This window comes from Leucoraja erinacea, chromosome 30, assembly GCF_028641065.1.
Source record: "Leucoraja erinacea ecotype New England chromosome 30, Leri_hhj_1, whole genome shotgun sequence".
Lineage (NCBI taxonomy): Eukaryota > Metazoa > Chordata > Chondrichthyes > Rajiformes > Rajidae > Leucoraja > Leucoraja erinaceus.
This window is the reverse complement of record NC_073406.1, coordinates 13,322,206-13,347,949: the sequence shown is the minus strand read 5'-3', so window position 1 is coordinate 13,347,949 and position 25,744 is coordinate 13,322,206. Positions and strand designations below refer to the sequence as shown.

Below are 25,744 nucleotides of genomic sequence, written 5' to 3'. Positions count from 1 at the left end.
GCACACTAGGAACTGAAAATCCAAGAATCTTGAGTAAAACACAAAGTGCTGGAATATCTCAGCAGGTCAGGCAGAATCTACGGAGGGAATGAACAGTCTTAGGAACGGCCAGTGCCACAGCGGTTGAGTTGGTGCCATACAGTGCCAGAGTCCCCGGATCGATCCCAACTATGGGTGCTGTCTATACGGAGTTTGTACGTTCTCCCTGTGGCCACATGGGTTTTCTCTCGGTGCTTGTTTTCCCCCCACACACTCCAAAAACACACAACTCTCCAAAACTCCAAATAGGATTATTGGCTTTGGTAAAATTGTACATTTTCCCTCGTGTGTAGGATAGTGCTAGTGTACAGCGTAGACTCGGCGGACAGAAAGGCCTGTTTCCTCACTGTATCTCTAAAGGCTAAAGACCCAAAATGTCACCTGCCCATTCCCTCCCGAGATGCTGCCTAACCCGTTGAGTTACTGCAGCTCTTTGTGTTTTACTGGGGAAAAAAAGACGAATTGATTCTGAGTATTCCCAACATCCTTGGTTTTTATTTTCTGTTTATTCTGAATGATGTGTCACCACTGCCCGGTGCCTCAGGTCAGCGGATCAGCTGCTCCTTGAGGTACCAAGGTCTAAGCGGAAGCTCAGAGGGGATAGAGCCTTTTCTGTTGCTGCCCCGGCACTCTGGAACACCTTGCCGCTGCAGATCAGACAGGCCCCTTCACTGTCCATCTTTAAATCCTCCCTAAAAACTCACCTTTATTCACTGGCTTTCGACACTGGCTGAGACTTTGTTCCTGTTTTAGTGCTTTTAATGTCTTTTAATTTTTACTGATTTTATAGTCCTGTCGTCTTAATGGTTTTAGTAGTTTGTAATAACTTTTTGTTGACTTCCCATGTACAGCACTTTGTGGTAACTGATGTTGTATAAAAGCACTTTATAAATAAAGTTATTATTATTATTATAAATAAAGTTATTATTAATAAGTCTATGTCTAGTCTGATGCAAACCCTTGTTTTACTTTGCGGCAATCTCATTTGCAGACAAACCAGTGATGATTGTTACAGACTACATGGAAAATGGGTCCTTGGATTCATTTTTGAGGGTAAGCTTATTGCACTTTAAACACAGCAGAACATTAAACCACTTACAGCATCAGAGACCTGGGTGCCATCCTAACTACGGGTGCTTCTCTGTACAGAGTTTGTACCTTCTCACCCCGACCTGCGTGGGTTTTCTCAGAGATCTTCGGTTTCCTCCCACACTCCAAAGACAAACGGGCTTGTAGTTTAATTGGCTTGATATAAATGTAAAATTGGGTTAGTGTGCGGGGATCGCTGGTCAGTGCGGACCTGGTGGGCCGAAGGGCCTGTTTCCGTGGCGTATCTCTAAACTAAACTAAACCTTAGAAAATATAAATTCTAGGCACTTGTTTGCATTGATTACCCTGTTGAATATTTGAGTTAGATAGCTTCAGAGATTCTTGCACTTTGGAGCTAAATTAAAAGTAAGGATAATATTCAAAATGAGTAGAAAATCAATTTCCTGACTGATTCAATTATTTTTCAGATTTCTCTCCTCCGTGTAAGTAAGTTTACTTCTTCACTGAGTTTATTCAATGAAGCACTCAAGTGAAGTAGGGCTATATTTCATAGCGGTCATGCTTAAATCTTTTGTTCTAAATTAGATTTTACAAACACTGCCATTTATAATGTGACTGTGGATCAGGAGTTATACGCACGGTTCAGAGAGTGACTCAAATTTTATTTTAAAACTAAATCTATCTATTACCGGCAAAGGATCCAACCCTGGAAATAAAATCAAATAACATTATTTTTCTGCCCACTCACACTAAAAGTGAAATGAAAATGTCAGTGGAAGGAAACGCAAAAGCAACATATCCTGCGGAAATGTTATATTCAGTGGTAATAAGAAAATGTTATTAAAATATGATTTATATATTTTGCTGTGCTTTCACCCAACACCTCATAAATACACAATAGCAATACACCTTGAAATTGCAATGCGATTTTCATTTCATTCATACAGAATTTAATTATAAAGAAAATGTTGTTCTTTGTGTGACTGATTGCCATGTGTTTATTCCCACCTTGCTGTGTTCCTCCCTCGGTGAACTCCTGTGACTGTACATCTGCCTCCGGTGAAAGAACCAGGGTGGTGTCTTTAGACTTTAGAGATAGAGAGCGTGGAAACAGGCCCTTCGGACTGAGTGCGTGCCGACCAGCGATCACCCTCTAGTCTAGCACTATCCTACACAATAGGGACATTTGACAATTTACAGAAGCCAATTAAACTGAAACCAAAATGTCTTTGGAGTGTGTGGGGAAACCGGAGTACCCGCAGAAAACCCACGCGGTCACAGAGAGAATGAGCAAACTCCGTACAGACAGTGCCCGTAGTCAGGATCGAAACCGGATCCCTGGCACTGTAAGGTGGCAACTCTACCACCGTGCCACCTCTATCTCTCCTTCAAGGTCTCCCATCCTATCCAGGGGAAGCTGCAGTTCAACGTGCGTGGACAGGGCAAGGCTTTCATCTCTGCTGCAATCTTGTGGAAAGACCGGGTCTAGTTGGATCTGAACTGAACTGATGGCAAATCCAAACCACTGAACTCCAAAACTTCAGTGGCAGGGAAACCCTCTCAAGGTGAAAATATCAAAGACTAAAGAAGCTTTAAGATGAGAGGAGCCAAGTTTAAAGGAGATGTGCGGGCAAGTGTTTTACACAGACGGTGTGGGTGCCTGGAACACGCTGCCATGAGTGTTGGTGGAGGCAGATACAATATTACAGGCAGATACAACAGCGTATAAAAGGCTTTTGGATAAGCTCATGGATATGGTGGGAATGGAGGACCATGTGTAGTCGGATGAGATTAGTTTATCTTGGCATTATGGGGTTTGGCACACACATTATGGGATGAAGGGTCTAGGTTTACGATCTGAATCAAAACTAGAGCTTACAGCTAGGTATCCTTCAACCTCTCTTCAGCAACTATACCAACTATTAGTTAACATCAATTGTTGTTTGGGCCTTTAACTGTGGACCAGACTGTGTCATTATTTATTCTTCCGGCAGTTCTTTTAGGGCAATCTGGTAGCACAGCTGGTAGTGCTTTTGCTTCATGGCAGAGACCCAAGTTTGATCCTCACCTTGAGTGCTGTCCATGTGGAGTTTGCATTATCCCTCTATGGCCACGTGGGTTTGCTGCGGGTGCTCTGGTTTCCTCCCACAGCCCAAAGTCATGTAGGTCGCCAGGTTAATCAGAGGAAAATCACCTTTATTGTGCAGGTGTGTGGTAGAATCCAAAGGTGTTGGATGGCATGAGGTGGTACGCAGTTTCAGGGAAAATTCCTTTTACAGCAAAAGGAAACATGGAACATCCGGTTACCATTTAAGTCTTATTACAGTTTCTTTATCTCCCACCCTTTTAAACAGTGAATTCCAGACTCTCACTATCCTGTGGGTGAAAAACGATCATTCTTCATCATTCTATTTCTTCTATTCCTTCTATCGATTACTTTAAATCTCAAGCTTATTTTTCCAATCACATCTTTCCTTCTCATGTGTTGACCAGAAATGTGTGTAGTGCTCAAACAGTGGCCTAACAAGTCTGGTATACATCATGTAACCTTTGCTTGTAATAGAAAATATTGATTACCTACTTTAACGGACTGTTGACCTGTTCCACTCAGTTGCTCGAGCTGGGATACTGGCTGACCCGTTGAATTACTCCAACAGACTGTGGTTTTTATTTGTTGATCTGTTCTGCTGCTTGCAAGGATCTGTGCAAATGCTCTCCAAAGTCCCTTTGGTTAATGACGCCCCTAAAAATCATGTCATTTATTATATACCCACTTGAAGAGTCTTTCACACTTCTCAAATGAAATTCCATTTGCCACTTACATAATCCATGACAAACAAACTGTGTTTCAGGGCATGTATCTCACACATCCGCTGGTGAAAACTGTAAACTAATGGTGTTGTCCCAGTTTAGATTAGATTCCGCATGGCACCTTTTTTTGCCCAAGTTGCAGACGCGTTTTGGTGATTTCCAAAGACAGAAATAGTGCCAGTTTTAATAGAACCAAGGAATAAAAATCACAACTTCAAATAATTCAACAGTCTCGTGGGCTGAAATTGAAAGAGCAACACCTTCCAAAATGAGCAGGGACAGAGGAAGAAGAGTATCTCTCACTGCAAATTAATGTGAGGATCTTCTTGTCAAGGGTTGACCTCCTTCATCATAGAGCTATAGCGCATGAAAGCAGGCCCTTTGGCCCACACTGGGCTAGGCCCATTTGCCTGTGTTTGGCTCAGAGTCCTCTAATCCCATCCAATCCAAAAAACTGTCCCCATGTCTTTTAAATGTCGTAATTGCATCCACTTCTCTAGCTTTCTCTGACAGCTCATTCCAGGTATGGACTACTGAGGTCCCTCTTAAATCTTTCCCCTCTCATCATAAGCCCATGCTCTCTTGTTTAGAATCCTCTACCCTTGAAAAAAGACTGAGAGTGTTTGCTTTATCCATGCCCCTCATAAACCTGTATACTTCAGCTTCCTCTGCTCCAAAGAAAAACATGCTAGCTTCTCCAATCTCTCCCTAGACCTCAAGCGTGTAAACCCCAGTAACATCTCGATAAATCTCTTCTGCACATTTACCAACCTAATGGCGTTCTTCCTTAAGCTGGACTACCAAAACGCACGCAGTACTCCAAGTATGGTTCATCCGTGACTTGTACAGCTGCATAATGATGTCCCCTTCTTTGTAGTCAATACACTTCCCAATGAAGACAAGTGTACCAAACAAGCATTTTATTCACTACACCATCAGTCCTCCACTTATCTCCCGGACGGGCATGTTAACTCTCCCTTGATTCTCTTGCCGCCACTCCCCCCCCCACACCACCCCCCAAACAAACTAATAAAAACAACCAAGCAAACTCTTCTTTGGGGATATAGGAGGAAGTGGAAGAATGCAGGGGAAACCCTCACGGTCACAGGGAGAACGTGTACGCTTCACACAGACAGCACAAAAGGTCAGGGCTGGACCCAGCTCTCTGGATCACCGAGGCAGCAGCTCCACTGGCTGCACCACTGTGATTACAACATTGAACATCAGCTGTAGCTCCAACTGGCCTGCATTCTGTGGGAAAGGACAATCAGTGAAGGGGTGGTGAAGCAATGGTAATCTGAACTTTTCTACATTGCAGCAGCCCAAAGTTAGCCATAGAGTCAAACAGTGTGGAAACAGGCCCTTCGTCCCAACTTGCCCACACCGACCAACGCCGTTTCCCCAACTTCCTCCCATATCCCAAAGGGGAGTTGCTTGATTGTTTTTTGTTCGTCAGCGAAAAGAGGCATATGTCTAATTTAGGCAATCCAGATCAACTGATAGTCATTTCCCACAGAGACCAACGCCGTTACCTTAGTCGAGATTCCTTCTGGTAGAGACTCTTTCTGGTTCCAACCATTTTCCGTTTGAATCTTTTCAATGAAATAGAGTTTTTGGTTATGCAGAGCGATGTTGAAGTGTCGCGGAGGGTGACAGGTTTTACCTCTGTTCCTGCAGAGACACGACGGACAGTTCACTGTGATCCAGCTGGTCGGGATGCTGCGCGGCATTGCTGCGGGAATGAAGTATCTCTCGGACTTGGGATACATCCACCGGGATCTCGCGGCTCGAAACATCTTGGTGAACAGCAACCTGGTGTGCAAAGTGTCGGACTTTGGCCTGTCCCGGATTTTGGAAGATGACCCCGACGCAGCTTACACCACCACTGTACGGTTTGGGATTTTTAAACAGAATTTCAATGTCTCGGTAATAAAGTAGCGGGAATGATGTTGTCAGTGGCCACAGTGAGGGGACGAGTGATACACCAGTGAATATGAGACCATTGAAGCACTGCGGATGGGAACAGTGCAGTGGGATTGGGCAGAATGGAATAGCTGATGGCAGATAGGGTGCAGGAATGAACTGCATGGTGGTTTATACAGAAGTTATACACAAAGTGTTGGAGGAACTCAGGCAGCATCTCTGGAGAAAAAAAGATAGGTGATGTTTAGTGTTGGAACCCTTCTTCAGTCCGTCAGGCCTTGACCCTAAATCGATGCCCTCTAGTTTTAAGCAGGTCTGCTATGGGGCCAATTTTCCTTTTTATCTGCACAATAGCAGCATTAAAAAGATACTTGGACAGGTATATGGATAGGAAAGGTTTAGAGGGATATGGACCAAATGGGGAGACTTAGACTTAGATGGGGCATTGTGGTGTTGCATGGATACGTTGGACTCTTTCTTTCTCTGTGTTGTGTGATTCTATCTGTTCTATCCATGCCCCTCATAAACCAGGAGCATTCCAGAGAAAACAAACAGCCTATCCAGTTGTTCCCATATTTATGAATGATGCAGATTTCCTCTCCGGTCCGCCCACACTTGGCTCCATTGATTCTTTGCATTAACCAACATAGTGGCCATGAAACAACATCAAATTAGTGCCAAGGGACAAGGAAAGCAAATACATTTGAACATAATTGAAAATAAAGAGACAAATTACAATGCTAATAGTTTCCTTGTTGCCATTGCTCATCCAGAAGTCCATTCATGGAGCAATTAAATTGCTGAATTCTGCGGCATTATTCAACAGATTTATCCCAAGGCATTGATAAAGTAATCTCCACTTTGGAAGCATAAAAACTGAAACAAAGCTAGTTCCAAAGCTTACTAAAACAGCAAAGGTTTATGTATGGAACCTGTCACGTAATAGACACAGGGCTCAAAAATAGATTGCATTTTGCAGATAGATATCTGCTTTGTATTGAAGGGAGCACTCAGTTTGGTTACAGCAGCAAAGGCAACAAAGGTATTTCCAGATTTCACACAACAGAGAAGGAGGCCATGAAGCCCTGAAACATTATGCCAGCTCTCAGAGAATTCCCATCAATCCCATGTAACCCATTCTATAACCCATTTGGGTGGCAGAGTGGTGCAGCGGTAGAGTTGCTGCCTCATGCCCCTGTCCCACTTGGGAAACCTGAACGGAAACCTCTGGAGACTTTGTGCCCCACCCAAGGTTTCCGTGCGGTTCCCGGAGGTTGCAGGTGGTTGCCGGAGGTTGCAGGTAGTGGAAGCAGGTAGGAAGACTGTCAAAAACCTCCGGGAACCTCCAGGAACCACACAGAAACCTTGGGTGGGGCGCAAAGTCTCCAGAGGTTTCCGTTCAGGTTTCCTAAGTGGGACAGGGGCATTACAGCACTTGAACCATCCTGACATTACACGTGGACATTCTGCACAGCTTCCCAATGCATCAATTCTGGATGACAAATACGAAGGAAATCCACAAAGTTGTTTGCCTTTGTCTTGTCTGCGGTAAACTTTAAATCTGTTATTGGATGTGGAATTTGTGCTGGCTTTTATTTGTGCTGGCACAGTGATCAAGAGTTCTGTGCAATGGTCAGCAGGAGAGGGATGGGGAAGGAGCGGCCATGTGAGAGGGTGAGTTGGGGTGAATCAGGGTTGAGACTCATCAATCACTCACCACAATCATTGCTTCCCACCCAGAGTTAAGCCGCAGCAATCCCAAATTGCTGCACATGCTGGATGTCCCTTTGAATATCAGTGCCAAAGCCAAGCTGCAAAAAGTTGTGCATCCAATGCTCATTGAGTTCAACGATGGAACTAGGTATCACACACAAAATAGTGTTTAGTTTAGTTTAGGGATACAGTGCAGAAATAGGCCCTTCGGCCCACCGAGTCCGCACCGACCAGCGATCCCCGCACATTAACACTATCCTGCACACACTAGGGACAATTTACATTTATACCAAGTTAATCTACAAACCTGGCAGACACAAAATGCTGGAGTAACTCAGCGGGACAGGCAGCATCTCTGGAGTGAGGAACATCGACCCAAAACATCACCCATTCCTTCTCTCCAGTGATGCTGCCTATCCCACTGAGTTACTCCGGCATTTTGTGTCTACCTTTGATTTAAACCAGCATCTGCAGTTCTTTCCTACACAACCTACAAACCTGCACATGTTTGGAATGTGGGAGGAAACCGAAGATCGTGGAGAAAACCCACACGGCCATGGAGAGAACGCACAATCCCCGTACAGACAGCGCCCGTAGTCGGGATCGAACCCGGGTCTCGCGCTACAAGGCAGCAATTCTACCGCTGCACCACCATGCTTTATGCCACTCTCTGACACTGTATGGAGGTTCTCCAACAGGTTTTTCCAATGACCAACTGTTTTGGACTGCACACCTCCAGCCTTTTGCAGTTGGCTGCTGCGATGCAATTCTCCTCCATCTGCTGCAGCGGCACTCATGTGCAACAATGCATCTGGCTAGCTGGCAGCTCTGCAGCCTCCTCTCCATCTGCCCTGGGAGGCAGTGTGCTGTGCCTCACACATTTTCACAGCCAAGCCTCATCTGGAGATCTATCTCCAGTCACCAGCTCTAAACATGGCTGCACCATGGCACAGATTGTTGGATTCTGACTCTGAAATTCAATTTCAGCACCAGGAAGGTGCAAAATGAAAACCAAATGAATATTCCATAGAATCATACAAAGCATTTATGAAACTTTTAATTTGCCGATGCGTAGCTAGTTTTATTCGAAACGGAACATACAACTCTTAACGTCTCTGAGCTCTCCTACAAGATAACTGCAGGTTTCTAGGGTGAAGACCACATATGGAGTCAAATGCAGCATGGGCTGATTTATTCCCCCTCATTCTTGAGGGGAGAAGCTAGAACAGAAAGAGATTGGGTTGAGATAGAAAAGATTATGGTTCGTCTAGCTTGGGTAAAAAAAGGGAAACCGTTCTCATTAACGAATGGTTCAGGGTCTAGAGGATGCAGAATGAAAGTGGGGGGATTCATTGGCATGGGGTTGGGGATGGGGATGGAGGGAGTGAAGAAAAAACATGAACGAAGATCCAGATTTATTGAAGATCTCCAGAAGATGGAGATCTAGAATTCACTATCCCTTGGTTAGTAGACACAAATTATTTCATAATTGATTACAATTTAATGTGTAGTGAGGAACTGCAGATGCTGGTTTAAACCAAAGATAGACACAAGTACCTGGAGTAACTCAGCGGGACGGGCAGCATCTCTGGAGAGAAGGAATGAGTGACGGAAGGGTCACCCATTCCTTCTCTCCAGAGATGCTGCCCGTCCCGCTGAGTTACTCCAGCTTCTTGTGATTAAAACATAAGATGACTTGTTGCAGCCGCGTTAAAATAAATGAATGACTATCCCCATTGGTGATTATCTTTGACCAGAGATAATATCAATGTGTACAAATAGAGCTGTTCAGAAATAACATCTTATGTAATCGTCCAAGTAAATTAGGCTGCATACATTGTTCCTGTAATTTTCTAGATTTCAACCCAAATGATCTGTGTCTTGATTCCTTCCCTTCAGCAATGACATGGTTAAAACAATCCACCAAAGTACCTGTTAAAATGAGCAGGTTGGCATTGGTGATTATCACCATTTTCAAAAGATTATTCAAGATTTGAGCTAAAGGCTGTCTACAATGATTTAAACTGATTGCCTAATTGGTCCCCTGAAGGAAGTGTGGTGAAAGTGATATACCATTATGACTAGCAAAGAGGATTAAATAGCTGAAATCGCTTATTGGTTTTGGCATGCCCTACATGGTAATTGATAGCTGAAAGCTCATATTTGAGGCCACTGCTTTATGGTGACAGAATCAAGTTCTGTTTTTATTCCAACGGATGGGTGGGGCATTTTTAGCAGCGCTGCAGGGTTTGTTCATCAGAACCCGAGGTACTGTCTCTTTTTCCATAAAAATGGGAACGGCGGGATGAATTGGGATGACACAGCACCTGATGATAGAGAATCAGACGAGTTTTGCTTTCATCATGCTGGATTCCACGCCTTTCCATTTCCTGGGAAAAGCTATATGCAGAGAAACCGCTCAAGTTGATATAAAACAATTCACTGCTCATCCTGTATTGGACCAGAAGACATATGTAGGAGCAAAAGTAGGCTATCCAGCCCATCGAATCATGGATCATGGCTCACCAACTCAAAAAAGCTGGAGAAATCAGCGGGTGCAGCAGCATCATTTCGGGCACCTTGCTCATCCAAAATTTATTTGGACCAGAAGACATATGTAGGCTGCACCGCTGAAAGCTTTTTTGGCTAACCTTCCAGCCCAGCATCTGCGAATCATGGATCTTGGCTGGATCATATGATCCCCCCCCTCAACCCTATTCTCCTGCCTTCTTCCCGTAACCTTGGACACCCTTACTAATCAAGAACTTGTCAATCTCCGCTTTAAAAATACCCAATGACTTGACCTCCACAGTCATCAGTCACTGGTGCCGTAAGGCAGCAACTCTACCACTGCGCCATTGTGCCAAGTAGCTTAACAAAATAAAAAACTGAAGTTTGCAATGGACTAAACCAAATATAATAAATACCGAGTTTGCACGGTGGTGCAGCGGTAGAGTTGCTGCCTTACAGCGCTTACAGCACCAGAGATCCAGGTTCGATCCTGACTATGGGTGCTGTCTGTACGAAGTTTGTACATTCTCCCCATGACTGCGTGGATTTTCCCTTGGATCTCCAGCTTCCTCACACACTCCAAAGACGTACAGGTTTGTAGGTTAATTGGCTTTGGTATAAATATAAATTGTCCCTGGTGTGTTGGATAGTGTTAATGTGCGGGGATCGCTGATCGGTGCGGACCTGGTGGGCCGAATAGCCTGTTTCCGCGTTGTATCCCTAAAACTAAAAACTAAAGAGAGAAAACATTCAAAAAGGAATTGGATTGATATCTCATGTCCCAGGGGACAGGAGAATTAGAGTATGTTGTGAAGTGTGTGTTGATTTACACACAAAGCTAGCTGTACAACACCTTGCCACAATCACCCTCTACAACTCTGAGTAATACCTGAAACTTTAAATCATCAAAATTAAAACAAAACCCACAAGTGCTAGAAATATGAGATAAAAGTAGAACATTCTGTAGTAGAACTCTCAGCAGCATCAGTGGAAGGAGAAAGATTCAATGTTTTAAGTAAGGAACTGCAGATGCTGGTTTACACCGAATATAGACACAAAATGCTGGAGTAACTCAGCGGGACAGGCAGCATCATTGGAGAGGAGTAATGGGTGACGTTTCGTGTCAAGACCATACTTCTGAAGACCATTACCTCTCCAGAGATGTTGCCTGAGTTATTCCAGCATTTTGTGTCTATCTTCGAGCCAATATTTTTGGTCTGTGACCCTTTGTCAGAAAAATTATTTTGTGAAATATATATATGTTTTCTTTTTATAATGTTATAAAGTTTATAATGTTTTGTATTGAATGGGAAGCAACAAAATATAAAGTGTCATAAGTTCTCCAGAATACTTAATGTTCATTTTCCCATCAGCTGTCATCTCACACAATTTTTTTTTTTTTAACAATTATTTAGGAGTGGTAATAAGTTGTGTGGATCAAAAAGAAGTTTGCGACGGGACAGACAGCGAGTAGATTAGTGGGGAAATCTGACAGTGTCTTAATTGCGGGCGAGGATGAGGGTCCCCGCATTAAATTCAGGAAAGATAAATGGAATATTTAATCAAGGGGAAAATACAGCGGAGCAGAGAAATGTAGATAGGAACGGCAAATGCTGGTTTGTGACGACAGACACAAAATGCTGGAGTGGCTCAGCAGGTCAGGCAGCATCTCTGAAGAAAAGGAATAGGTGATATTTCGGCTCGAGACCCTTCTTCAGACTGAGGGTCAGGGGAGAGGGAAACTGGAAGTATGAAAAGGTACAGAACGAATTAGACCTGGCACCAAAGACAAAGGAGAGGTGGAGCCTACAATTGTCAGTTGTTGGTTTTGGAAGAGGTGATAATGAAGGAATATGAACAGTGAAACTAGCAGGATGAGTTGGGGGGAAGGGGAGGGGGAGGGCCGGAGAGAGAGAGAGAGAATGCAAGGGTTACTTAAAATTAGAGACATCAACTCATACTGCTGGGTTGTAAGCTACCCAAGCAAAATATGAGGTGCTGTTCCACCAGCAGGCGTGTGACCTCACTGGCTGTTGTTTTTGTCTAGAAACATGGCTTTTATTGCTTGTCTGGCTCTTAGTTGTTTCATGATATCATAAGGATTGAATAGAACTGAATGAAAAATGGCTTCTCTAATGATGTGGACAGTGCAAAGATGTCAGGGTTGAACGTCCAAAAATGTTTGCAAACCCTTCAGCCTTGCTTTGCATGAACACCCCTGCTGTGAATCCATCTGTTTGTCTGTGTTAGTCATGAGAGTTATGGAGAACTGACTAACACATTCAATCAATGGGAGATGTGTCCACATGTACAAGTGAGCCTTTTATTCTGTGCCTTTGTGGAAGACTTTACAATAGGGAAGGAGATGTATAGGTGACAATAAACTAAACTAAACTGAAGTCTCCTCTCAGCCTCCAACATTCCAGTGGAATCAATACAAGTCTAATCTAAATCCAAGTCTGATCTGGATCCCTTGCAATTGCCTGGTGGTGGGGGGTACCAGACAATGACGTGCCCTCAGTGTAAGACCAAGACTTTGTCTCAACAAGATCAGTGGAGTTATATTTCTTACAGGTCCTGACAAGAACAGATGAATCTGTATCGGGTGGGTGAGTGAAGTTTGATGGGGTCTGGAGTTGTTGCCAAGTCTCTCAGGATCACTCTCTCTCAAACACTCTGTCAATACCGTAGTGTCTGACCCTGCCGCTGAAGGATACGCATACGAGCCTTGATTAAGGAGTTTAAAACCTTCGCCCAGAGGCAAGACTGGGCCGTGCTCAGGGATTTAAATGTGACTTTCTTTGTAGCGACATGATAAACAGGCACATATTGCAAGCACATATGTGCTCGTACTTAAATGCGTTCATTGATTATTGAGGATCTGTGACCCAGGATAATATTCTGCCACTGTTACTGTGTCAGGCTGTTGCTCAATCTGTAGAACAGATCTTGCAATTCAGACAACAGCCCCCGGATATTTTTATGAGAAATTTGCAGGGTCAATTGGTCCTTTGTCATATCTGAATCCATTATCGAACTATTGCCAAGTGGTCCATCTGGCTTTATTCTTAGTGTTATCTTTCGCTGCGGAGCTTTGATAAAACTGAGCAGCAGCTGAATCTTTCAAGGCACAAAGCAGCCATGATCTAACTGAATGATACAGTGTTGGTGCAGTAACGGGGCAGATTGTGGTTCTGCCTCTGTATTTACATTACACCTCCTGTTTCACCATTAGTGTTCTTCACGAATGGTCCATTGGCCTCATAAGGGGAAACAAGAAAACTGATCAGGAGCGGCACGGTGGCACAGCAATAGAGTTGCTGCTTTACAGCGCCAGAGACCCAGGTTCGATCCTGATTACGGGTGCTTGTCTGTGCGGAGTTTGTACGTTCTCCCCGTGACCTGCGCGGGTTTTCTCCGGGATCTCCGTTTTCCTCCCACACTCCAAAGACGTACAGGTTTGGAGTTTAATTGGCTCGGAAGAATAGTAATTTGTCCGTAGTGTGTGTGGGATAGTGTTCGTGTGTGTGAGAATCGCTGGTCGGTGGGCCGAAGTGCCTGCTTCCACGCTTTAACCCAAACTTAAATGAAACTAAGAATGTTAGTGGTGCTTAAAGGATCGAGTTATAAGGACGTATTACCAGGCTTCTGCAATTTTGTTTGTTTGAGATACAGCAGGAAAACAGGCCCTTCGGCCCACCGTCCACGCTGACCTTTGATCACCCTTTCACACTAGTTCCAAGTTATTACGCATTCTTATCCACTCCCTACAAATGAGAGGCAATTTACAGGGGCCAGTTATCCTACATGTTCGCAAGTCTTGTAGATGTGGGAGGAAACTGGAGCATGGGATGAATCCTACACAGATACAGGAAGAACCGTGTCCACGCAGACAGCACCGGATGTCAGGATCAAACCCAGGTCTCTGGCGTTGTGATGTGGCAGCTTTTACCTGCTACACCACTGTACCGCCCTCTTTAGTTCTCTGAGTTTCTAAAGTTAAAAAACCATCTGGTTGATGATTAAAATAACCATTTGATACAATACATTGAGAATATCCAGGATCAGGGAGCACATTCTTTGCATGAGGGCTGGGTCATTCTTTGTGATGTCTGAAGGCATCTCAGTCTCCCTCTCTCTGTCACTAAAGATTGTGGAAACTGCAACCAGAACAGGCTTGTGTTAGATAAGTGCATCAGAGAACACAGATCAGACGTGGAAAAATATAACTAAGGCTGAGGAAAACATGTATAAGAAGGAACAAGCTGTTTTGTACCGAAGATAGACACACAATGTTGGAGTAACTCAATGGGTCAGGCAGCATCTCTGAAGAAAAGGATTAGGTGACATTTCAGGTCGGGACCATTCCTCAGACTTCCTCAGTCTGAGGAAGGATTCTGACCCGAAATGTCACCCGCGCCTTTTCTCCAGAGATGCTGCCTGATCTGCCGAGTTACTCCAGCACGGTGTGTTTATGCTGAGTACAACATGATCAATTTGAATGATATAACGTTCATGGACTGAGATTTGTAGCTGTGTAGGTATTTTGCTCTGTTTAAAGGTAAATCCACATTCCTCCTGTGAGTTGATTCCGCCATGAGCTGACCGATGTGCTGAATGTGCAACACTGCCTCCTTTGTGGGGAAGAGGAATTGGTTCCTGCCAAAGGAAACGGGTGTCGAACCAGAGAGATCGCGCAGTACCACAACAATCTGCTCTGGCCGTTTGTATCACTAGGACAACAGGATTACTGAGTTGTTGTCCCATTTCCGACATTGAGAGGGTGAAAATTGCTGTTTACACTGCAAGGAAGAAGAGAATTTTCATTTACACAACCCTCTTCGCAATCTTGGCGTTGCCTGACCACTTACAATTTGATACTTTTGAAGTTCCATCACTAGTGTAATGCAGGAAAGACTGTGATCATTTTTTGAGCAATAACACCCTCGAACAACAAATATCAGTGGCCAGAGAGTCTGGTTCTTTTGCAAATAATTGGAGCAAAACGACACAGGATTATATGTAGACACTATTCACCCTTGGAGCTGCCCTGCCAACCCAGATGATCATGGCTGATCTGCCACAAGTCTCATATCCTCCTCCTTGCCTGTTCCCATAGCCCACAATTCCCTGATCCTTCAAGAATGTATCATCCTCTTCTTTAATTACTCCCCATAGTCCGACTTCCATAAAGCTCTGGGGCAGAACATTTCAGAGGTTCATCAACTTCTGGAGGAATAACTTCCCACCCACTTCAGATTTAAGTGATGAGCCCTTATCTTGTAACAATGTCGCCTTGTTTAAGATTCTTCCACTAACGGAAACATCCTAGGCATCTTGAAAATTATTTGCCATCTTCAGCACCAGTCTTCTCCGCAATACATCGATATAAGTCGCTGATCTTATTCTGTCAACTTGTTGCAAGCTCATTGGATGAAAAAATTGCAAAATAGCCTGTGATTCAATTGATTTGCATAAAACTGTGTAATGCCCACTCAGGAGCTTATATGTTTCAACGTGACCGCTCTATTCTGTTTAAGAATAAGGTGTCGGCCATTTACGCAATTTAGGACTAAGATGAGGAAGATCTTTTTCACCCAGAGAGTCGTGAATCTGTGGAATTCTCTGCCACAGAAGGCAGTGGAGGCCAATTCACTGGCTGTATTCAAGGGAGAGCTAGATATAGCTCTTAGGGCTAATGGAATCAAGGGGTATGAGGCAGGAATGGGGTACTGATTTTGGATGATCAGCCATGGTCATATTGAATGGCTCGAAGGGCCGAATGGCCTACTCCTGCATCTATTTTCTATGTTTTCTATGTTTTCTGTCCTCATTCTTTGAAACATCAAAGCAAACAGATCTAATTTTGCCCCTCGTGATAGAAAAATACCAAGAATGACCCTCTCAAACTTCTTTTAGGCTGCCCTGAATGCCACTATAGGAAGGAATGATTAAATCCCCCTCTCCCACTCTGACCTTTGAATTACTACCATGGGGTATTTTATGTCCATCTGAGAGATCACACAGAGCCTTGTTTTGACATCTCACCCAACAGAGAACACCACAGATGGTGAAGCACCAAGGACAAATCAGAACTTCCTCATTGATCCGGTTGTCATCACAGCTTTTGTGCTCATATCCTTGGTGTTGGACAAAATCATCTAACTCATGAGTGGTAGCAACTAAAGGCAAAGTTGATACACAGTCACGCATTCACTGCAAATATGAGACTGAAGAAGAATCTAAATTGCACAGCTTTAGACAGACAAAAATTAATCTTAGACAGATGGGTGGAGGGATTAAAAGCAATCGTTTATGATGCCTGGTATTTATGTTATGAACAGCCTGACATTAAATCACTTGTCGCTGCACTCTGTCTCCCAATTCTTTTTTGGAATCCATTCCCTTCATCATCTCTGTTCTTGCTGCTTTCCTCGTCCAACTGATGATGCAATGAAGATCATCTCACATCAACTGCGAGATTGATATCCAGGACATTGCACCAAGAACTCCTCAGACCACGCCTGACGCTGTGTCCAGGCAGCCCTGGCTCTTGCCAGTGGCAAAGACGGCAAAGGGCACAGGGGGTGGTGTAAAGACGGCTCACGGGTGGTCTGGCATTGAGGGTGTGTGCCTTCCTTCCTTTGCCCTGGAGATGTTGTGAAGCTGGAAAGGGCACAGAGAAGGTTTACGAAAATGTTGCCAGTTTACAAGTGCCTGAGCTGCAGGGGGAAGTTGAGCAGGCAAGGACTTTATGCCTTGGAGCGCAGCAGCACGAACGGTGATCATATGAAAGTGTAGAAGATTATGAGAGGAAGTAATAGGATAAACGCACAGAGCCTGCTACCCAGACTAGGGGAATCAAGGACCAGAGGGCATAGGTTTAAAGTGATGGGGGAAAGATTTTTATACAAAATGTGGTAGGTGCATGGAATGAGCTTACGAAGGAGGTAGTTGAGGCAGGTACCATCACAACGTTTAAGAAACATTCAGTCAGGTGCATAGATAGGATAGATTTAGAGGGATATTGGGCCAAACACAGGCAGGTGGGACTAGTGTAGATGATACATACTGGTTGGCGTGTGCAGGTTGGGCCTAGGGACATGTTTCCGCACCGCATGACTCTATGACTATGACTCCAGTCAGAGATCACTCTTGAGGATGCTGCAGCAGGGTCAATGCCAGCATGGTGAGTTTATCGGGTGATGTGATGTTGGATATGGGCATTTGTTACGGAGCAGTGAAGTAAATTATCAGACAGTACAGAATGTTGGTGGGTCTGCTGTGCTGCAGGATTACGATTTTACCTCCTCTTTCAATCACTATGCCTTCAATTCATCCTGCCTAGGCATGTTCAGCACCATGGCAACGTCATGTTACAGCAACTTAAGTGAAGAATCAAGTCCTCCTGCCTGTCTATCGGACTTCCACCCACACCAACGATTCAGTACATTGCGTTTCCTACGCCTTGTAAATTAATTTTCCAACGTGCGGAAAAACTGTTTAACAGAAATAGAAAATTCTCTTTGGATTTCAAAGTGTTAAGGCTGGGAAAGAAAATCTTGCACTGAGGCCACCTTTGAGATGATTCCCGAGGTCATTTATATGGTCACTGATCTGCATTAATACAAATTGATCTACACACGCTCAATTTTCCCATGTAAATGGAAGTAATGAAGTGGAATTTAGTGTTTTCATTGAATCCTCCAAGGACAAACACCAGCAGGTTTTTTTTGTATTGGCAGAGAAGGAATTTGTCAGTCAAAAACGTTTAGAAGAATGCAAGCAAAGCCACTAGGGAGAGGAATTTGTACATTTAAATTGAAACAAAAGAACCTTTGAAAAACATTACTAAGCTAGCTGCCGTATATATTTTTTTTAAATCACTCGTCTGGACAAAATTGCCATTGATTTTCTCTGGATAAAGTGCTTTTAATGCTGACAAACGGTTTCTGATCTCCGCTGCTCGTAACTGCTGGACTATCCCTAGGTGCCCAGTCAAATGGGCTACTGATCTGCAATGTTAGGAAGATCTTCCTGTTCTGGCAGCAAACCTCCAGGGTGGCATCGAATGGCCAGGACATTTGGTCTATGTAACCAGGACAAACAAAACCAAGTGAAACTACTTATTTAACTTTTTGTTCATTGATTTTTTTTTTAAAGTATGGAGAGTGATTCAATGCCCATTGTGCTGAGAAATGAGAAAACGTAGGATGGATGGGCCAGGAGAATGTCTAACCGGAGTTGACCAACCTATCTCAAACACGTCCACGAGTAGAAGCTTGCTCCTCTGCTGCCTCAGTCATTGATCTACTCTGAGAGGTCAGGAAAGTCAGAGAAGGAACAATGAATGAGGCCAGTCCGCCCTTCATACTGGTGCCAGCAACAGTGTCTACTTTTCATTGGATTAGCCTAATCCCGTTTCATTGAACATTTCTATCTTGCCAACATCATCCACTTTGCCTTTAACTTGGATTTTAGGTTTAGAGATACAGCATAGAAAGAGACCCTTTGGCCCATCGAGTCAACGTTGACCATCGGTCACCCGTACACCAGTTCTGTATTGTCCCATTATTGCTTCCTAGAAACTAGGGTGACAATTTACAGGTGCCAATTGACCTACAAACCTGCACGTCTTTGGAATGTGGGAGGAAACCAGAGCACCTGAAGCAAACCCATGCGGTCACGGGGAGAACATGCAAACTCCGTACAGACTGCAACCGTAGTCAGGATCGAACCTGGGTCTCCGGCGCAGTGAGGCAGCTGCTCTACCGCTGCGCCATTATGCCATCCACAAAATTCCAGGTCCGGTTTGGAATTTCAGTGGCAGTCTGCCTATTCTACAAGGGCTAAATGCGAGCACAAATCTTCAACACAACAGAAAGGAAGTGCAGGTTAATTTTGAGAAGGGCATGAATGTATTTCCCAACTTGGCACAGAGGCTGCATACAACTGCTGTAAGATGGGATTAATATGATGGATGCCCATTGTTGGTATGGACAAGTGGGCCAAATGGTGTATGAATATATAACCCTATGAAAATAATAGCTAATCAGTCCCTCAAACCTGCTCTGCCATTTGATATAATTATGGCTGATCAGCCCTAGACTTCCTCTCCTTTTCTGTGCCAGTTCCCTATAGTCTTCATTTCTTCGATCTTTGTATCGCTTCTCTGTATCAATGTTAAGTGCATCTAATGACATGGCAACTTTAAGAAACTGCAGATGCTCGAACCGAGTAAAGCACAAAGTGCTGGAGGAACTCAGCTGGTCAGGCGGCATCTGTGGATGGAAACGGATGGATGACATTTTAGGTTGGGACTTTTCTTCAGACGGAATCAGAATGAAGAATGTGTCCAACCTGAAACATCATCTATCCATTCCCTCCAAAGCTGCAGCCCCACCCACTGAGTTCCTCCAGCACTTTATCTAATGATCTGGTCTTCACTACCCTCACGGTTCTCTACACTGTGAGGGAAGACATTTCTATGCACTTCAGTTTTAAATGGAGTCGAACATGGGCCAATTGAAGGAGTCTGTTGGATTTCTTCCCTGAAAGAAAATAGTGAACCAGATGGCTTTTTCTAGGTAGTTTGATGGTGCCAAGGGTGGTGATGGAGGCAGATACGTTGGGGGTGTTTAAGAAGCTGTTGGACAGGCACATGGATATTCAGGAAATGGAGGAACATGGGTCACAAGCAGGCTTCATGTTCAGCACCGACATTGAGGCTGAAGGGCCTGTTCCCACACTGTACTCTTGTATGTTCCTTGCATGATTTTTGGTCCAATCTAGATTTTTAACGTGGAATTTCATCAGAAATGTTAACAATACACAGACACTTTTAATTGACATGGTTTTTAGATGCCCTAAACTAGGGACTACAATTATACGAAGTGGGAAATTGGATGTGAAGAATACCCATCCTTCTCTTTCAGTCTACCATTGGAGCTAGTGGTTTAACTCTTGAATTGATTTTCTTTTAAGGGTGGCAGATTGGTTTAAAAATGGTACAACCTATAGGCTAAGTTACGAGAGTATAATTTCAAGCCCTTTGCGCTGCCGTGTGCCCTGGCACCACTGTGCTTACATGATATACAACCTGCATGGAAATTCTGCTGTGTCAGCACTTACTGAATCGCCTTTATGTAAGACTCACCCTTTTGAGCCTCCATCACCAGGTTATTACTTTATTCCTGGTTTTAATAACATTGTGCTAGATTTAATAACTGTAACATCCAACACACTCGCCATTGCGATATTATACAGCCGCCTGATTTATTGATGCTTTGATTGTCAACTTACTTTTTCTGCAAAGATGCTGTTTCAGAAACTGCTGTTATAATGGGACCCGTTTACGTTGGCAGTTTTCAATATAAATGTGGATGTGGGAATTTATATTAAGAACAAGGACAGGTTACGTGCCCTTAAACGTAGACAAACCATATACTGGTTCAAACATCTTTGCAAGTGTACACCAAGTCGCACGTAAGCGTAGCGGTAGAGCTACTGCCTCGCAGCGCCAGAGACATTGACTACGTGTGCTCATCTGTATGGAGTTTGCACGTTCTCCCCCTGACTGCGTGGGTTTTCTCCGAGATCTTCAGTTTCATCCGACACCCCAAAGACGTACAGGTTTGTAGGTTAATTGCCTTGGCATCAATGCAAATTGTCCCTAGTGGGTGTAGGATAGTGTTAGTGCGCGTGGATCACTGGTTGGTGTGCACTCAGTGGGCCGAAGTGCCTGTTCCCGCGCTGTATTTCTAAACTAAACAAAACTAAACAAAGCTTTGTGTTGACAAGATGGATTTGTATAATCTTACGCAATAATGAGTTAGAATATCTTTAATAACCATGATTTCCACCACTCCCAATTTGTTATTAGTTGCATAAATTAAACGACTCTCTTTGTAACCAGTTCCTAGAAGATTGTTGGTATCCCTCCATAGTCCCCATTTCCCTATACAAGGGAGCGATGGGTGGATACCATCAGCATCCCAGGAACTGATTACCGTGAGAGGAGTCGAGTCTATGCTGGCTCACGGATTAAAACCATTCTTTACTTTAAACTTTGGAGATGGTGTGTGGAAACTGGCCCTTCAGCCCATCGAGTCCACGTCGACCAGCGATCACCTCACACCCTAGCACTATCCTGCACATGAGGGACAATATTCAATTTACAGAAGCCAATTAACCTACAAAGCTACATGTCCTTGGAGTGTGGGAGGGAAATCAGATCCCCCGGAGAAAACGCTCTCGGTCACCGGGCGAACATACAAACGGTGCACGGATGGCACCCGTAGTCGGGATCGAACTGGGGTCCCTGGCGCTGTAAGGCAGTAACTCTATCGCTGCACCACTGTGTCACTCCTATTCCTGTGCATTCCTTACCCTAATTTCACCTGGAGCCAATTCTCCCCACGTTCCCATTGATTCCATCGTGCAACTCCATTAGGGGTCCAATTACAACGGCCGGTTGACCTACTGACCAGTACTTTGTGCCGTGGTAGGAAATCCACACAATTAAAAGGAGAACAAACAAACTGGGTTTATGGTCACTGGAATTCAGAAGGACGAGAGGGGATCTTATAGAAACATGTAACAATGTTAAAGGATTGGACTGGCTAAAGGATCTCCACATATACAGCATCTGAGGCAACTACTGTGGGACCCAGCATGTGTGCAAAATTCCAACTATCTAATTAAATAGAATTATTTTCCAATGAAAGCCAAAGAGCGGCACAGTGTCGCAGCAGTAGAGATGCAGCCTTACAGCGCCAGAGACCTAGATCACAGTTCAATCCTGACAATGAGTGCTGTGTAGGGATTTTGTACGTTCTCCCCGTGACCTATGTGGGTTTTCTCCGAGATATTTGGTTTCCTCCCTTACTTCAGGTTTGTAGGTTAAATTGGCTTGGTATAAATGTAAATTGTCCCTATTATGTGTAGATAGTGTTAATGTGCAGGGATTGCAGGTCGGTGTGGACTCGGTGGACTGAAGGGCCTGTTTCCACGCTGCATCTCTAAAACTAAATAAATAAACTAAGCTGGCACATCATGTTTTGAGGATGTGACCATTGACAGGGAGAATGAAAGGATAAGTGTCAAACATCGCTTTAAGTAAATGGTATTGCCGAGGCAAGGAAGTCCGTCTAAACCTACACAAAGCATAATTGAAGTACTCTGTGCAGCTGTGAGTGTTACAGTGAAAGAACACCAGAAATGAGAGGACATTTTATGAAGAGAGAATTGAATGCTAATCAAGGACTTAGCAATTTCAAATTTTGAAAGGTGTGCGCAGATAAATGGTGAATGGCCATTTCTCTGTGTTCAATGAATCATTGATAAAAATTGTACGGGTAGGAATAGGCAGGGTGAATTGGACAGAGTGAATGCAGTGTCTTTTACCCAGAGTAGGAGAATCAAGAACCAAAGGACATATGTTTCAGGTGAGAGGAGAAAAGTTTAATAGGAACCTGAGGGGCAACTTTTTCACTCAGAGGGTGGTAGGTAGATGGAATGAGCTGCCAGAGGAGGTAGTGAGTCATTTGGACAGGTCAATGGAAACAAAAGTTTTAAAGGAATATGGGCCAAAAGCAGGCAGGTAGGACCAGTATAGAAGGGGGCATCTTGGTCAGCATGGACAAGTTGACCCAAAGGCCCAGTTTCTGTGCTGTACGACTCAATGAGCAGTGCTGCAGGCAGGAATATAGCAGTTAATTTTTTGTCGGTGGGTGTTAGGGAATATGGAAGGCATTGAAAGGAAATGGCAATTGAAGCTTGGTCACCTGAGAATGAATTACTAGAGCACCAGGCACTAAACAGGACCAGTGGGCCAAAATTAAATTAAATCAGACCTAAGGCAGAGCTTATATCGAACTGGATCTGGTACAAATATCAGAGGTCGAGATGAAACTGTCTTGAACAGAAATGTCAATAGGTCGGTGATTTATTCTACACAGTATACGGTGGTCTGAACTAATCTGCTCTGAGAGAAATTCTCAAAAGTGCAATTCTGCTCCAGTTCAAGATCACGTTTAAAAGAGTTCATCTGTGCCAGTTGTCCAAATTCTAATTCGTAAGAAACAACATCCAGGGCAACCTATCTTGGTCAGAATAGGGTCATCGACTCAGTTTATCTTCCTAGCGATTCTTCCTGATGGGCTAAGTGCTTCCAGCAGTTTGTGTTTTTACTTCAGATTTCCAGCATAGTGGCTTTATTCTTATTCTCAGTCTATCTTGGTCTCCTGGCCTCGCAAAAAACTGATTCATGAATCATTTGTCTCTCTTCATTTGGTGGGACATTGCTATTAGCAAATTGACTACGTATGAAACATTTATGTCACCTCAAAGAATAATTCATCAGGGATATCTACACATGAACGTTCCCATGCAAATGGAAATTCTCCCTTCCTAAGAATCTGCTGAGCGGAATTCCATATCTTTCTGATAAATCCGATATATGTCTGAATATCAGAGGGAAATAGTCTTTTAGAGTTTGTTTGTAATCTTTAGTACTTGCAAGATTTATCCCCAAGAGTCTAGAAAATAAAAATCCCACTGAAAGGCCTTGTATAAAACGTAGTTTTAGTTGTTTTGTGTTGTTTTTATTTTTGTTCTTCTTGACATCGCACTATTACACTCTGTCTTAATTTTTTAATATTGAAATAAATCTTTGAAAGACAGTGTGCTCACCCTGTACTTCCACCTAGAAATTTGCCATCTTAATTACATAACTAGGACAGGCTTAGAGGGATATGGCACAAATTCAGGCAGGTGGGACTAGTGTAGATGGGACATGTTGGCCGGTGTGGGCAAGTTGGGTCGAAGGGCTTGTTTCCATGGTGTAATACTCTATGATTCCAATTACTATAGTTTTGGATCATAGAGCTGTACAGCGCACACACACACACAGGCCATTCAGCCCACTATGATTAAGGACATGATGTCACAACAGGAGAGGTCAATCTGGGGGGAGCTTTAAGGTCTGGAATTTGGTCCGTGTGTACATTTAGAAGAAGAGAGGAATGCAACCTGTCCTCCAACTCTCCCGTGGATGTTTCACACTGTAAAGGTGTTTTTGTATGTGCCGCTAGTCAGTGGCAACCAACCAGAAAAAGCCCCCTTATTGCCACTCTCTGCCTTCTGCCATCCTGCTATCCGTGCTAGTATCTTCCATACCATGGTCTCTCATCTTCTTTAGCAACCTCATGTGCAGCACCTTATAAAAGGCCTTCTGAAAATCCAGGTAAATCACATCCACTATCTCTCCTTTGTCTATCCTGCTATTTACTTCCTCAAATAACTCCAACTGGTTGGTCAGGTAAGATCTCCCTTTCGCAAAACCATGTTGACTTCGGCCTATTTTATCATGTGCTTCTCAGAAATCTTGTCCTTTATAATGGATTTGAAAAATCTTACCAACCAAGTGAATAGACCCCTGCCGTGACACAGTGAATTGGAATCTAAACCCTTTAATCCAAAGGGGAATCCCTGTTTGTGAGGTGATTGATTAAACCTTCACCAGCTCCCATTGTTGCTAATTTGTTAAATTATCCTCTGACTCCCCTGGGCTGGACTGCACTAATGTTGAGTGCCTGAAGTCTGTCGTCCTCTCAGCCCAAGGTGGTCTTCTAAGACAGTCAGAATATTATCGGTGAATCTTGTGGGAAGCAGGCATCATTCTCCCTGCATACAATGTGTGCCTTTATTGTTTGACGCTGTTCTGAATAGTGAACCTTAAATATTCATTGTCTTCCAATCAGACATGGATGGAAAGAGGTTATTGAACTCGTGTTATGAGCTCATACTCTCCCACACTCCCCTGTAGTGAAACCTTTATTCCTTTCAAAGTACTCATCAATTATTCAATCTTTAATACCGTTTCTAATGTCTTGAAGATTACCATGCGATGTAAAGTGAACAATAACATATTTATTAGGATTTTGTTGTTTGGACACAAAATGCTGGAGTAACTCAGCGGGACAGGCAGCATCTCTGAAGAGTAGGAAATGTCACCTATTCCCTTCTCTCCAGAGATGCTGCCTGTCCCGTTGAGTTACTCCAGCATTTTGTGTCCCTCTTTAGTTTAAACCAGCATCTGCAGTTCCTTCCCACACATTTTGTTGTTTGGACTTGTCCTAAAAATCAAAACTCTTTGTGCAGGGCGGAAAGATTCCGATCCGCTGGACAGCGCCCGAGGCCATTACGTATCGCAAGTTCTCCTCAGCCAGCGACGTCTGGAGCTACGGGGTTGTCATGTGGGAGGTCACATCATACGGAGAGAGGCCCTACTGGAACATGACCAACCGAGATGTAAGTACTGAGATCGGCTGCAGATGTGTTGAATTTTGTAATGATAACTACAAGCACATCATCGTAGCTGCCGTTTAAATGCTTCCATAGCTGCTGAAGTACAATTAAAACAACTGAGTTTCCTGCTGCAGCTGTAATCATCTTTGAAATCATTAATGTTTTTGCTAATTTTGATTCCGAATATTGAAGTATTTCAGATTTTGAGACTCGCAACTCTTACCCTGATTCTCTCTCTCTCTCTCTCACACACATAAATGCACACACGCACATGCAAACATAAGCACGCACACACACACACATGCACATACACACACACACACATGCACATGCACACATATAAGCACATGCACACATACATATGGACACACAAACACACTTGGCATTA

At 43.8% G+C, this 25,744-nt stretch overlaps 1 protein-coding gene across 2 annotated transcripts in view; it reads left to right on the top strand.

Moving 5' to 3' along the window:
• Nucleotides 1-25,744, top strand: part of epha8 (eph receptor A8) — a 263,478-nt gene that overhangs the window by 201,941 nt on the left and 35,793 nt on the right. For both annotated transcript variants that reach the window (XM_055659451.1, XM_055659450.1), the window contains exons 12-14: nt 1,031-1,092; nt 5,578-5,787; nt 25,210-25,359. In XM_055659451.1, the coding sequence (XP_055515426.1) occupies nt 1,031-1,092; nt 5,578-5,787; nt 25,210-25,359 (422 nt within the window). The remainder of the gene's footprint in view (nt 1-1,030; nt 1,093-5,577; nt 5,788-25,209; nt 25,360-25,744) is intronic.